The 14,455-nt window shown below is 57.6% G+C and overlaps 1 protein-coding gene across 3 annotated transcripts in view; it reads left to right on the forward strand.

Moving 5' to 3' along the window:
- Positions 1–14,455, forward strand: part of TRAPPC12 (trafficking protein particle complex subunit 12) — an 89,841-nt gene that overhangs the window by 62,135 nt on the left and 13,251 nt on the right. For all 3 annotated transcript variants that reach the window (XM_062208904.1, XM_062208905.1, XM_062208903.1), the window contains exons 7-9: positions 5,855–5,927; positions 8,571–8,644; positions 12,695–12,793. In XM_062208904.1, the coding sequence (XP_062064888.1) occupies positions 5,855–5,927; positions 8,571–8,644; positions 12,695–12,793 (246 nt within the window). The remainder of the gene's footprint in view (positions 1–5,854; positions 5,928–8,570; positions 8,645–12,694; positions 12,794–14,455) is intronic.

Below are 14,455 nucleotides of genomic sequence, written 5' to 3' on the forward strand. Positions count from 1 at the left end.
AAGGACCCCCACTGTTGGGGAGCAAAGGCCTGTTTGCCTGCTGCCTGTGCCCTCCTCACTGGCCTGCAGGGCCATCTCCACCTCGGGCCCCGAGACGGTGGTGCACACCAGCTGGGAAGGAGCCAAGTAGACATGGGGCTGGAACTGTTGCATGAGTAGATGTGGTCCATAAACAGTGACGCCCAGTCAGCGTGAGGTTCCATTCATCGCTAGACGAGCATGGATGTGCCCAGCAGCCTGAGCCTCCACTGCCCCTCATCCCCCACCAGCCCCAGGCTGGCATGGCTGTGGGCATTCAGTTACCCAGAGTACTTTAGGGGCTCACCCTCAGCTGCAGGACGTGGGAGAAGAGACACCGTTGTAGCTTCTGGAAGAGAACTCCATCCGCCACCATCAGTGTGGTTTGCTTCTCTGTTGAGGATTGCTAATGAGGTAGTAGTGAGAGCTCTGTCTCTAGGAAGCGTTAATGCCTTTTTTGAAGAGGATTTCTGACGCATGGACATGTGGAGTTCTGCTGTTTTCGTTTGTAAACAAAATGAGAAATGCAACCCCAGCCCAGCCACTGTGGCCCTCACGGCCGCTGCTCAGGGAGGCCACCGCAGGGGCCACACCCACTGCTGCTGCGCCTTGCTGGCCCAGGCCGCTCAGCCGCCCCCGCCCCACTTTGCTGCTGCCCCAGCAGAGAACAGATTGCCTGCGGCTTCCTCAGAGAACAGGGGAATGATTGACAAGTGAGGAGAAGTGGAAAGACTGCTTGGAAGGTGCCTGCCTCCACCTCTGAGGCCGCAGATCTGTCCTTTGCCATGGGGTCTCCCACACCCGGGGCCTGACCGATGCCTGGCACACCCTCTCCCCCACTGGCGCCTGGAAACAGAAGCTGTTGCCATCCCTCGTCGTCTGGGACTGCAAGATCTGGGTCTTCGCTCGGCTCACGGTGGAAATCCATAGAAATCCGATCTGTAGTCCCTCTGAGCAGCTCCAGCCCAGTCTGGAACCTGCTGCATCCGGTGAGCTACAGGCCAGCGTCTTAGCAAGTGGTCTGGCCCTGAAGCACGCGTGGTGGCACATAGGAACGTGGGTCCTCAATGTAAGAAAAGGTCCCTGAGTGCTGCTTGCTTAGCGCTGTGTATTATGTACTGTCTCCACCTCCGAGTGGAATGGGAAGAAGAGAGAATTTTTGCAGAGTGCGAATGCCCTAGAAGACGCTGTCCCAGCAGCCGTGGTTGTCAACTCTGGAGTCGGGCACCAGCTTCCAGGCCCTGCCCTGAGCGCTGTGAGCGCCGTCCAGCCTCCTTTCTGTGATGGGTGATACCGCCCGCGCCCCCTGGGCTGCCGAGAGCATCGATCAGAGCCACAGGCAGTGACTCAGCACAGTGCCTGGGATGCGGAAGTGTTGAGTCATTCTGTGAGCGGCCTGGAGCAGCTCCGGAAAGCCTTTCCCCTTCGGAAGCCTCTTTCCAGAAGGGCAGACCGGCAGTAACCTCCAGTCTGGACTAAAGAGGGTCCCTGGGTGAGTGCCAGCCTCCTAGTGGTCTGGTGCTGATGTGCCTGAGTACACCCTCCCCCCAGACTTATCCTACTCTCCCCACCCCCGCCACTGGGACAGCCACCAAAGGGGCATGGACACAGGTTCCTCCAGACCAGAGGTGTCGGGTGCCGCCCCCTCCCACACAAGCCCCAGCCCCAGGAACTGCACAAGTCCAGAATGTGGGCTGGTCTCTCTAGATCTGAATAGGTTACAGATTTTCTGCAAGCACTCCTGGTTATATATGGGGTCAGCTGGGACATTCATTCAAGGCATCTAATTTTCTCCTTGGACAAAACACAACCAGGTTCTTAATTTTGAATAAGCCCTCTTCCCTCCTGTGCTGTGGATGGCTGCTCAGAGTTGTCTGCCTCGTGGAGTGGGCCTGTCCTGCAGGGAGCGGGGTGGGGAGACAGTGTCACCCCCACCTGCTTCTGCTCAACAGAAGAGAGTCGCTGTATCCAGTCCGTGTGCAGGGCAAGGGAGTGAGGCCCTACAGTGAAGAGGGTCACAGAACACGTGGGCAAATGCTGTACCCCTGCACGTGGCTCGTCAGCGTGGTCTGCTGTCCTTGAGCATGAGCGGGGCCCCCGTCACACCCCACCCTGTGGCTGGTTTCGGCTCATTGGTGTGAGACTCTAGTCCCAGAGCTCAGGGCAGTGCCTGCAAGTACTGCCCACCCCCTCTCAGCTCGGGTCCCAGCCCTTGCCTTCCTGCAGGGCCACCACACGATCCCAGGGTTCCCACAGTCCATGTGGTGTTGGATAGCTAGCGCAGCACCAAAGCCATTGCTCCAAGTTGCACATTCCCAGGCGAGGATGGAAGAGAAACCACACAGTTCACTGGAGGCAGTGGAAATTTCTTTTCATTTCTCATCATTTCTCCTTGTGTGACGCACTGTCGTAAATGTGAAGTTTACAGGGTTCTTCAAGCAACGTTCTCACCACAGCGCAGAATCTGCAGTGCGGCACAGAAGAGTGTGTTCAGGCACACAGCTAGGGAAGCAGGGATTCAGGGGAGGGGAGCCCAGAGCCAGCCTGATCTTGACCTGGGTCTTTGCTGTTCTTGTGTCTTAGCCCCTGCCCTACAGTGCCTCCTGCACAGCCTGTTGCTGTGAAGATAAAGCCAAATGCTGCCTGTGCTCCACAGCCTGCATACTCCCCACATCTGTAAACCCCAGGTCCTCCTAGCTGGCGGCAGTGCTGAGCCACCACAGAGCTCTGGTCCCGTCTGGCACCAGCCAGCGGCCCCCAGGTTTTGTCCTCGTCCTCCCCAGCTGCCACCAGCAGGGAGGGCACCAGTGTAGGGACTTGATGCACGGATACACTTAGTGTGAGTGCCAGAGCCCCATGCCTCAGTGTCCCCATCTGTGTAAAGGGTAAGGATAGTCCTAGGGTCAGCGCAGGATTCAGGAGCCAACACTGGAGAGCACTCAGACCCATGCCCAGCACGTGGCAGCTGCTGCAGAAGTGTTTGTGCAGGCTCAGCAGAACCCGGGGTGCCTAGTGGATGTGAAACCCATGCCCTGAGAATCTCCCTGCCTGCCCTGTCACCAAAGCAGATCTCTGTGGCGGGCATCTGGGACAGCAGTTAAGACCTGGAGTGCGCACATCCCCTGACAGTGCCTGAGTCAGTCCCGGCTCTGCCTCTGATGCTACATGCCTGCCCCAGGAGGCAGAAGGCAACGACTCAGGGACCTAGAGTGTGGGAGACCCCAGTGGTCTTCCCATCTCCTGGCTTCCGTCTGGTCCAGGCCTGGCTGCTGTGGGCATTCGGGTGAGCCAGTAGACAGGAGCACTTGCTCTCGCTCTCACTATCTCCACTCTGCCTTTCAAACTAAATAGGTGAATAAGAAGGAACTTAGTGTAAAGACCCAAAAATGCAGAATCTTACCGTGTCCATTGTTTAAAACTTGTCATCATACTGAGAAGGAAGGGGGCGCTGGATGAGGAAGTTAGAATTAACACTCAGCGCCTCGTGCCCCAGGACCCCAGCGTGGATCCGACCCTCGCTCTTCAGCCTCGGGCGTCTGTGACACTAGGTGCAGGAAGACAGAGGTGAGCAGGACAGCTGTGGCCCCGTGGGACTGACATCCTGGTGGGGGACACAGACTGTACATGTGCAAGTCAGTCTCAGCCAGTCGGCTGGGTCACGTTGAGTGTCACAGTCACTTGGATCATAGTATCCTTTCATTTTAATTCCATGGAGCCGAAGGAAGCATCTTCACCTATGGATTTTTGACCAAATAAGGTAGAGAAGGCAGCATGTTTCCCGGGACCCTGCTGTGTGATTCGCTCACCACCCAGGTGAATGTGCCTAACCTTTACAGAGCATCTTCCAGTGTAGACTGGGCCTGTGCCCCGTGCGCTGACTCCCTGGGAAGCAAACCCAGAACTGCTGGCCGCGTCTGATTCAGATCTGGACTCTGGACCCGTTGTCCAGGGTGGAGGGGCCAGGGAGAAAATTGCAACCCCAGCACCTCTGCAGACTGAACAACTTCAGACTTTCCTTTGCTATCTGAATCTCCTAAATAATTCAAGCCTTGGGTCGAGAGTGTTGCTTGCCTTCCTAGGAACAACATTTTGCAAACCAATGCCCCGGTCCCTTCTGAAACCAGAGAGCAGTAAAGAGCACCGTATCCATTTAGCACACACTGGGCCCTGTCCAATGGTATTATCCAGTAATGCACACTAAAATTAAACCCGCCACTGAGGATGAGAAAACGGCATTCATCATGCATGTGCTCACGTCTGTGACAGGTGTCTTGGGTGGCTTCCCTCCCACTGGGGCTGAGCCCCATCCCTGGGCTCCATGTCACACAGAGGGAGGACTGTGGTCTGATGGCATCCCGGCCTCTTACCTGTGCTCCTACCCAGAGAGCAGATGATGAAGATGAAGGCATGGCTCTGGGCCTACGGAAAGATGGGGAGCAGATGGCTGTCCCCGTTCCTTTGCTCTGCGTGTGCTGCCGCAGCTGGAGACGGGACTCCCTGTCTGCCTGCACGCTGGCAGCACTGTGATGGGAAGCTCCTTCGTTCCCAGGTGCTTCTCTCCTGCCCTGAAGTGCCCAGTCCTCCTCCTCTGCCAGTCGTGGTGGCGGGCACTCCATCCCCTCTTGGTTGCACACCACGTGGACCTGGGTCTGCTCCCTGAGTGGGGCACGTGGGGATCTGAGTGTCCCCTGCAGACTTTGCTGCATGTCAACGTGGGGGCAACCTGTGGTGCTGGGGCCCAGAGAGCAGCAGCAACCCAGCCTCCAGCTTTTGTTCTGCACTGGCTGTGTTTGGTTTTGTCCTTAGAAGCAGGGGCCTTCCCTCTCTTTGTCCAAGTGTTCATGACTTTGTGGACCGAATCCAAACCCCTACCCAGCCACTGCCACTCTGCAGAGTCCCTTGTCCCCCTCCTGCCACCTGGATGCCCTCTGTTGTACCTGAGGCTTAACTTTGCCGCACAAGGACTCTGCTGTCAATTCCTGCCTTTACAAGTGTTTAGAAGACAGGTCCTCCAGGTCGACCCCGGCTGGGTTCTGTTCCGGGTGCGGTTGTGGGGGCGACACCCGGGACCCGTGAAGAGGAAGAGTGCGTTGTGTTCCCAGCCAGCTGTTCCCCTCTTAAACAAGCAAGCAAAGAAATACAGTATCCCAGTTTCAGCAGTGAAACCAAGACAAAAGTCGCAACTTAAAACAAAAAACAAGTCATTAACCAAGCACTAGGGGGCGTGCAGGTTTACCTGGTGCATTAGAAGACCCCCCCGCCCTGCCCTGGAGAAGGACAGATATTTTCACAGATGTTAGTAGTTGATCACTCTTAGGGGTAATGTACTTTTCTTAGAAAAATCGGGTGAGCATTCAGCCTCGCAGTTAACGACAGCCACGGCCCCTGCTGGAGCACCTGGGTTTGAGTCCTAGCTCCAGCCTCCTGCCGATGCAGACCCTGGAGGCAGCAGGTCATGGCTCAGGTGACGGGATTGCTGCCACTCATGTGGGAGACACACATTGGGTTCCCGGCTTCAACCCTGCCAGGACCCATCTGTTACAACCAGGAGTGAGCCAGTAAATGGGACCTCCTCACCTCCCCCACAGTAAATAATCTGAAAAGAAAACAACACCCACGTCCCCTCTGCATGGTCTGGGGTGCTTTCTGAGTTGTGAGCCTGCATCCCACCTCAGCCAGAGAGCAGTCCAGTCCCTGTCTGCTCCCAGCAGTGCTGAGCACGCGTGCAGCGTGGGTGCTCCTGGAGGGAGGTGTTGGCTTCGTGTGGAAAAGCCTCTGTAGGTGCAGAGGCAGAGTCATCTTTGTGACCGTGATGTTCTTATGTGAAATGTTGCAGATCCTGACCAACCTGGAGCAGGGCCTGGCGGAGGATGGGGGCGTGAGCAACATGAGCCAGGAGAACCGGCAAGGTGCGTGTGACGCAGGCGCTGTGGAGGGTTCTGCAGGGCTCCACTCGCCGCTCTTCTGCAGGAAAGGCGAGCACCCTTGCTGCCACGTACAGTGAGCTGCTTAGCAAGAAACCGCAGACACAGGGACCGGCCACGCTGAGGAGCTGCATCTGGGTGGGGAGTGAGGACCTGGCCAGCCAACCCTGCCGTCACAGGCTGTGAGGAGGGAAAGTGAGGGAGTGGCGGGCGAACTCAGGGCTGGGAGCCCAGCTGAGACACTCGAGCAGATCATTCTGGCTGACCCTGCCCAGTGCAGTAGACCTCTAGTCACACCTTAACCCAACTCGGATTTTCCTCCCCTCATCCTGGCTGCCTGGTCCGCCGTCCTACCCCAGCATCCACCCTGCTGTGTCGTCTCCATGGCCTTCTGCTGGGACAGGAGAGCTGGAGTGGGAGGCCATGAGGGGTCAGCTACTGAGCCCAGGTCAGTGAGGCCCCTACATATTTGGGAGAATGGGGAAGGGGCTGACCTCCCAAGCCCACCCCCAGGGGCCACATTCTTTAAATGGGTGTCCTTCGAGAAACTCTGCCTGCCAGCTGTGGGGCTTGTATGTGTGTGGGTGTGTGTATCTGTGTGGCGAGCGGTATGGTGAGTGTGTATGTGAGTGGATGGGTAGGCGTGTGTAGTGAGAAAGTATGGGGTTGGTGAGTGGCTTGAGTGTGTATGTGGTGGGCACATATGTAGTAAATGGGTGTATTTGGGTGTGTGTGTGTGGTGAGAGGGTATGGGGTATTGTGTATATGAATAAATGTGTATGATGAGAGGTTGTATGTTTGTGAGTGGGTTGGTAGGTGTGAGTGGTTGAGTGTATGTATTGGTGAGTGTGTAAGTGTGTAAGTGGATGTGTGTGCTGAGTAGCGTGTGTGTGGTGAGTGTTGTGGGTGTGGTGAATGGGTGTGTATGGTGAGTGTATGTGATGTGTGTGAGTGGATGTGTGGTGAATGGGTGTGTGTGGTGTGTGTGCTGTATGTGTTGTGAGTGGGTGTGGTAAATGTGTAGTTTGGTGTGTATGTTGTGAATAGGTCTGTGTGGTGAATGGGTGTGGTATGTGTGTGTGATATATATGTGTTGTGAGTGGGTATGTTTGGTGAGTGTGTGTAGTATGTATGTGGCAAGTGTGTTTTGTGAGTGGATATGTGTGGTGAATGGGTGTATGTAGTGTCTGTGTGTTGTGAGTGGATGTGGGTGGTGAGTAGGTGGGGTCTGCCTACACACTCCTCAGTCATTGAAGGCAGGTTTGTTATAAGGCCTGGAAGAGAGAGGTCTCCTTTAAGGTGTGGATGTGCCTGGGGCCAGCACTGGGGCACCTGCCGTTTGGTTCGATGGTGCCCCTGTGTCAGTGGGAGGGGCACACAGTCAGCTGTCAGGAAGCGTTCCTGGGCTCCAGCAAAAAGTCACAGAGTACGCAGATGTGCCTGGAGCTGGAGAGAAGTCTGAAGATAAGGAAGTAAATCCAGCTCACCGACGCCATCCCTAGTTTTCATCCATGAAGAAAAGATCCCACTCGAGGTGTCCTCTTCATGGCTGTCCAGCTACAGTGGGAACGCAGGCGGCTGCTGTCTCTTCGTTGCTGGGTGGCAAGGGAGTTGACTTCTGAATTGTGGCTGCCAAGCTTGTCAGAGCAGCAGCATCCTCTCAGGAGCCTGGCACCTCAGCATGCCACTGGGGCTGCCCCCGGAGGATTCTGCCCCGTCTGTGCCCAGGTGTGTGGCCCTGAGCTGAGCTGACGGTGACTTCCTGGCCGACAGTCCGTGCTGCTCCTGGGCGTGTCTGCCTGCATCCCGAGTGTGGACTCCTCCAGAGAGGGTGGCCAGAGCTTGAGGGCCAGCATGGCAGCTGGAGGTCAGGTGGACTCACCCTCATTGTCAAGGAAATGCAAGTAGATGGTTCAGTGCTCAGCCAGGCCTTCCCGTGATGACCCCCTGTAGGGACAGACAGGAGTCTTGCGTCTGCCTGTGCTCCACACAGGCAGCTCCTGGGGACATGCTGGACCCTCCCAAGTCCACAAAAGCAGTTTGCAAACCATGGAGAGATGGACCTTGGAGGGGGTGGCTGTGCAGGAAGACAGGTGGGCCCCGGGGAAGGAGATAGCGTGGGAATTGCACCTCCCTCCCAGAACAGCGGCCATGAGGAAGTGACTGCTGAGGCTCATGGGAACTAAAGCAGAGCCCTGTGTCCTGACCCAGGTGCTTCTACACCTGCCCTCGGGGCTCCACCGGTCTGCTCTGGCTGCCTGGGCGGGGCCCTTCCAGCGGGCTGCAGGCAGGTGTGTCTGCTCCCTCACATTTGCCCATTTTCTCAGGCCCTGGCTTTGGAGACGTGGCTCCTGGCTGCACCCCTGGGCCGTTTGTCTAAACTGAGGCTGAACGGGGCCCTGCCGGGTCTCCTTGTGGCGTTGTTTGTGCACACGGTCCCTTCCCAGAGCCCACTGCGGCTGTCCCGGAGGGAGTGCTGTTCGCTGTCTCCCTTGGGCTCACGGCGCATTAAATATTCCAGACTGAAACTGGCTGATACTAACAAGAGGGATCTTTTCCACGGGCATTTGCAGGACCCAGTAATGGATGGTCAGCGAGAGCCCTCATTTCTGTGCCCTTGTCTTGCAGCCTCTGTTCAGCTGTGGAGGACACGTCTGGGCCGGGTGATGTACTCCGTGGCGAACTGTCTGCTGCTCATGAAGGTGCGTGGGCGGCGCTGCCGTATATTCTGGAAGAGGGTGGCAGGCGGTTTACCAGAGCAGAGCGCAGCGGCACACTGCTGGGCGAAATGCACTCCACTTCTGTTGAAAGGAATTCAGCAGAATGTAGAGTTCACGGCGCCAACGTGATCGTGCACACACGGTCTGACTGAGCTGATTAAACCCGCTCTGCGCCTCCGCTCCCCCGCCCCCCCATCTTGTCAGAGTCCATCCCAGAAAGATGTCCTTTGTTCTCCCTGCCTAGAGGAGGGTGTCCTTCCTGACATCTGAAGACAGGCTCCCCACGAGACCGCCTCCCGAGGGCCTCACCCCAGGGCTTCCCCGCACCGAGGAAATAGCCAGGACAAGCCGAGCCGAGCTCCGTGTCGTTAGTTGTTCCCAGGCTTTTCTCTGGCTCCTTCCAGGCCCTCCCCATCGAGAGCAGCAGTGTCTCTTTGTCTGAAATGCACTGCACGCCTGCTCCTCCCCTCCCTGGGCACAGGGATCCGGAGCTGCGGCAGAAATCAATTAGCAGCGGGCGCCCAGGAGCGGTGCTGTTAACACCTTCCGGGCTGTTCCGAAACCATAACTCCTCCCAAACTGCCTGGCCTTCAGCCGCCCAAGGTCATTCAGGAGCTGGATTTTCAGCTCAGGAAGCAGGAGTTTACTGGGGGGAGGGGAGCATGCCGGGGCCACCGTTTAACCCTGATGCGGCAGCCCTAGTTTAAACCTTGTCCCTTAGCAACCCAGGGAGGGTGCCGGCTGAGTGTGGCTGTAGATCCATAACCACATGGAGCCAGCAGGGAGGCAAGCAGCTGCCGGGTCTGCCCGGCCTGCCTGCCCAGCCTGCCCAGCCTGCCCGGCCTGCCCGGCCTGCCCGGCCCTTCCTCTGGGCCTCTGCAGAGGTGGTGCTGGACACAGAGCAGACCATCGCCTTCGTCCCCTGTAGCAAGTGACCTGACGTAGCCTGTGGTCTGTGAGCCCCAGCCACGCCCTTGTCCATGGCAGCTCTGCCTCTCAGCACAGATTAAGGGGGTGCTATGTGTGGGTACTTCGCCTCCGAGAGCCTTGTGATGAGGCTGGTGGCCTCTGCGGTCACGTGGGTCCCTGCCCTCTTCCTTCTTCTGCTATCCCCTTCCACCTGGCCAGCAGGGCCTTCCGTCCAGAGCAGGCCTCACGCCCACTCCTGGGTCTGCAGTGGGCACAGGTTGCTCCCTCCTTACCCTCACTCTGGCAATAAACGGGGCCCCAAAGCACTGGGTTCTGTCCGCTGTGCCTTCCAGAGTGGACCCCACCTGGCAGCCCAGCTGCCCACGGCGAGGCTGGTGCCACCAGGCCACTGCGACTTCACCTGAAGTGTACCACTTGCCAGAACGTTGTTAGCCGGCAGCAAGGGGCGCGGTGGAGTTCACGGGGCTGGCCTTTCGTTAATCAGAGGCTAAATCTGTTTCACTGGTGGGTTTTTATTTGCAATTTTAAGATGCATTAATAGGAAATTGGGGAATAAAAATGCTTTTCTTTGTTGTGTTGTGTTAATAACACCAGGCAGCACTATAAGGCTTCTCCTTATCTTGTTGAGACTCAGTACGGAACATATCCTGGTATTTCAAAAATACTTTCACAATGGATGTAATTTAATTTGGAAGTTTAGCTTAATCTTCCATTTTCATGAGTTAAAAAAAATGAAAAATTTTTGCAATTAAGGCTGATCCAATCACATGCATTCTGTTGCCATCTAGTGAGTATACGCGGTATTGCAGAGGTGTCTGGAATTAGTACGTGGCGGGGGGTGGGGGGTGGTATCCTATAATTAAATTATGGATATGGATGAGCAATGGGTTATTTAATCGGCCCCTTAAGTATTTTGAACAGCATTTCCATTGCAGTGAAGGTGTAGTTTAGTGATGAGAAGTCTGTTCCTGTTTTTTAGCTCCAAATATCCGTGTAATGTTAAGGCACCATTGCCTGTGTGGCAAAGCCGCTCTGTGTTGCTGGCCAGCCACACGAGCATGACTCGAGGTGGGCCGGCCGTGCTGCCCCTCCAGGTGACCCAGCCCTCTGCTGGCCCTGTCTTCCTGTCTCATTGAAGGGAGCGTGGCTGTGTGGCTGTCCTTTCTCGCCGAAGTGACACCATACAAGAAGGGCCGTGGCTGGTGTCACTGCCTCCAAGAAGATGTCGCTGCAGTGGGGAAGTGGAGACTGAGCTGCCGGAGGCGCGTCCCTGTGAGCGGCCTGCAGCCAGATGCCTGTGGTCTGGAGAGAGCGCTCAGAAGAGCTCCCTGTGGCCAGCATCCTAAAGGGGCTGTGTTTCTGGCACCCTCCTAAATAAACAATTTAACTGAATAATAACACCAAGAGGCGGTCCAGCACAGTCCTTCATTCCCATCTGGTGTGTGCGGTGGCGGCTCCGGGAGCCACGTCAGCCTCCAGGCAGGCGTGCCGTCCACGCTGAGGGACCAGACCTATTAGGTCGCTAACGCTGCAGGCACAGCTCCTCACCACGTGGCCGTCTGGCCTGGAATCCAGCCACTGTACGTGACTCTGAAGCCTGCTGTCCACCCAGCGGCTTGCTCCTAGAAGAGCAGCATGGGACTAGGTCAGTGCCAAGGGCCTTTGCCAGTCACGGGTCATTGTTTGGTCTTGTCATGAGATCACCCTGGGAAACATGGCTCCCTGGCTCCCGAACACAGAAAGGGGCCAGCCTGCCACGCTCCCACCTGGGCTCTCCGTGGGCCTCAGGACTGGGCACTCAGGCTCCTGTACCACGGCGTGGCCCACTGACACTTCCGGGACAGAGCCAGAGGTCAAAGGATGCCCTTGTTGTCTTGGGCCCAGGTCAGAACCCACAATTCCTGGCCCGACCAATGCTCCAAGGGCCACGCCCTGCACCCCCAGAGAGGTCTGTGTAGGCTACTGCTGGCCTGTGGAGCATTCACAGCCACTGGGATGAGCCCTGTCCTGAGTGGGCTGCTCCCTAAACCTCTCCCAGAAGGACCCAGCCCCAGTGCTGGCTCTGATTTTGCTCAGGGATGACCAGCCCTGGGGCAGAGGTGCCTCATGGTGTGTGCACGCCCAGGCCGCTGTGCCAGGCAGCAGGGAGCTGTGGGGCAAGAGACCAAACCTGAAGTTGTCTGGCTCCAGGGAGCAGCAGGCTGGGATGAATTTGTTTTTAATGAGCTGACAGGGATTGGACTGGAGAGACGTCCTGCTTTTTTTCCTGCCAAACTGGAGTTTTACTTGCTGTCTGTCTATATCACCCCAATTAGCAAGCGAGTGACTCCAGTCCCAGTTTGGAGAAACTGAAAATGTAAAAGAATCAGGAATAAGAGCCCCTTCTAGGATCCTGTGAGGAAGAGTTAGGGGAGACCCCGCACGGAGCCTGCTGCTTAACTCAGCATTACTGGGGCTCCCGAGTGACTGACGGGAGCTCCTCCAGCTCTCTCCCGCTCGAGTGGGCAGCCAGACCCGGGGACAGACGGTGGGGGCCAGAGGAGGGCCCTGGCCGGCACCACAGACGCCTGAGTGAGGGCGTGGGCAGGGCACCATGCATCGTGCAGGCACCAGCCTAGCAGCCGGCCACACCTCTCTGCCCTGTGGCTGCCGTGGAGCAGTGAGCAGGTGACTTCCCGAGGAAGGCGACCTCCAGGTGTATGCTCAGTCTCTCGGCCACGGTGTTTTGTCTGTGGCTGGTGTGTCACCTATAAGGATTTTGCTCCAGTCTCTAGTAGGGAAAATGTTCAACTGAGAGACACTTAGCAGACCTGGCATGTGTGTTTGGAGGGTGGAGACGATTGCATTTGCAGTCCACTCCACCGTTGAGAGGAGGAGGGGAGATGGCAGGGGAAACCATAGGATGCATTCTAGAGGCTCGGAGCAGGATGCCAGCCCCCGGGCCTGACTGACGGACCAGGAGCCCCTGGTGGCCCTTCAGTGACAGGGAGAATGTTAGAATGCTGGCTCCGAATCTGTCCATCCCCACATGAGCCCCTAGGGATGCTCGCGCTGTCCCCAGCTGCAGCTCTGAGTGGCACTGTTGGGCTTTTCTTCCTGCAGGATTACGTGCTCGCCGTGGACGCCTATCGCTCAGTCGCCAAGTGTCACCCCGAGCAGGAGCCACAGCTGCTGAGTGGCATCGGCCGGATCTTCCTCCAGGTGCCTGTGGACTTAGTGTTAGTTTTGCAAAAGTAGGAAGTGGTGGGGAAGATACTCCAAGTCAGACGGGTGCGACCCTGTGTTGGGGTGTGACTGTGTTGGTCCTGTGGCTCTGACATGATTAGGCAGCCCACTGCGAGATGTGCGCTCCTGCTGATTCTCATTGCAACGCCAGGTGTGAGTTTGTGTAGATTCTCGCTGAAGACGCACTATAAGGGCCGCCGCTGTCCTGCTGCAGTCGGAAGAGTGTGGCCTGCACCAGGAAGAACCACACTCCCTGGTGACTCGCTGGGAAGAACACTGCATGTGCGCTGGGCAGAGGGCTTCCAGCCAGGCAGGGTCTTGGTAACGCCGAGAGCAGGGCCTGCTGCCTGTGCCCTCTGCAGGGAATGCCACGGAGGTGAGAATGCATTTCCCTGGGACATTCAGTGACGGGAAGTTCCCGGGGGTGACGCGTCCCCCTGCTCGTTCTGTGGGTCCCAGGGTGGCAGTGCCTTCCCCGCAGGGTGAGCCTGAAGCAGCTCTGTCCCCCACCCGCAGTCTCCTAAGATTGCTGGCAGTGTGCTAGAGCTGGGCCACAGCAGCTGGTGGTGGAAGCACCGGGAACTGACAGCCACAGGTCCCGCTCGGAGCGAGATCCCTGAGATCCAGGTCCAGAGGCCACGTGGATGGCGGTAGAGCAGGAATGTGAGGTTTCTCCGCCCATTTTCTTTGTTACCAATTAGCCCATTCTTCCTGTACCCCCAACACTCGTGTGCACACACACCCACTTTACACCCACCGCCTCCTCCCCACTACCTGCTCGTGGGTACCAACAAGGAACACACAGTGGGACAGAGAACGACCTGGCCCGTGGGGCCTCTTCTGCTTGCTTCCCAGGACTCCCGGGGCCCCTGTGCTGGAGCAGGGAAGCCTCTGCCCACACAGCATGGGTATGAACAATGCACCCTCCAGAGCCTGGCCAGCCTGGGATTGCCCCCAGCCTCAGCTGCCAACCACGAGCCGTGGTGCTCCTCGGCGCCGCCTGTGGGTCAGGGACAGTGAGTGGCTGGGACCTGCAGGTGCCCAAGGGGAGCAGTGTGCCTGCTCCAGCCCTACAACCTCAGAAACTTCCCTTGTAGTCGTAGTTGCAGAATTGGGGAAATGATGCTGAAAGTCGGGATAAGCATTCTGCGCTGCGCCGTTCCTTGCATCTGGTAGTGATTCTTATTTAGCGGGAGCTGCCATGCTGATGGCCCTGGGGGCCCCGTGGGAGAGGCCCGCCCTCCGGCAAGCTGCCCAGCCCTGGCCCGGCCTGGGGAAGGTGGTAAGCAGGCCGCAGGAAAGCAGGGAGGACTGTCGGGGAGCAGCCTGGGCAGGAGGAGAAGCACGGACCAGCTCGGGCCCCTGTCTCTGCACCACGTGACCAGGAGGTTTCATCCCACAGTGCTGGTCTGGAGAGCTGGCGCAGCACTGTCGCTGTGGCTGTCGAACAGAGTCCCGGAGCCCCACCCTCCCTTCCCAGGTGCCAGGCCCACCTCGGTCCCACATGGGAACCTGCTTGCCAGGAAGTTCTTGTGGGTGAGCACGGGGTGCTGGAGGAGAATGCACCAGGCACGCTGTGCCCTGGGAGAAGCCACCATTCGCCGAGCCAAGCTGGGAGTGAGGCTGGGAGCGTTATGG

The sequence above is a fragment of the Lepus europaeus genome, chromosome 13 (genome assembly GCF_033115175.1).
Source record: "Lepus europaeus isolate LE1 chromosome 13, mLepTim1.pri, whole genome shotgun sequence".
NCBI lineage: Eukaryota > Metazoa > Chordata > Mammalia > Lagomorpha > Leporidae > Lepus > Lepus europaeus.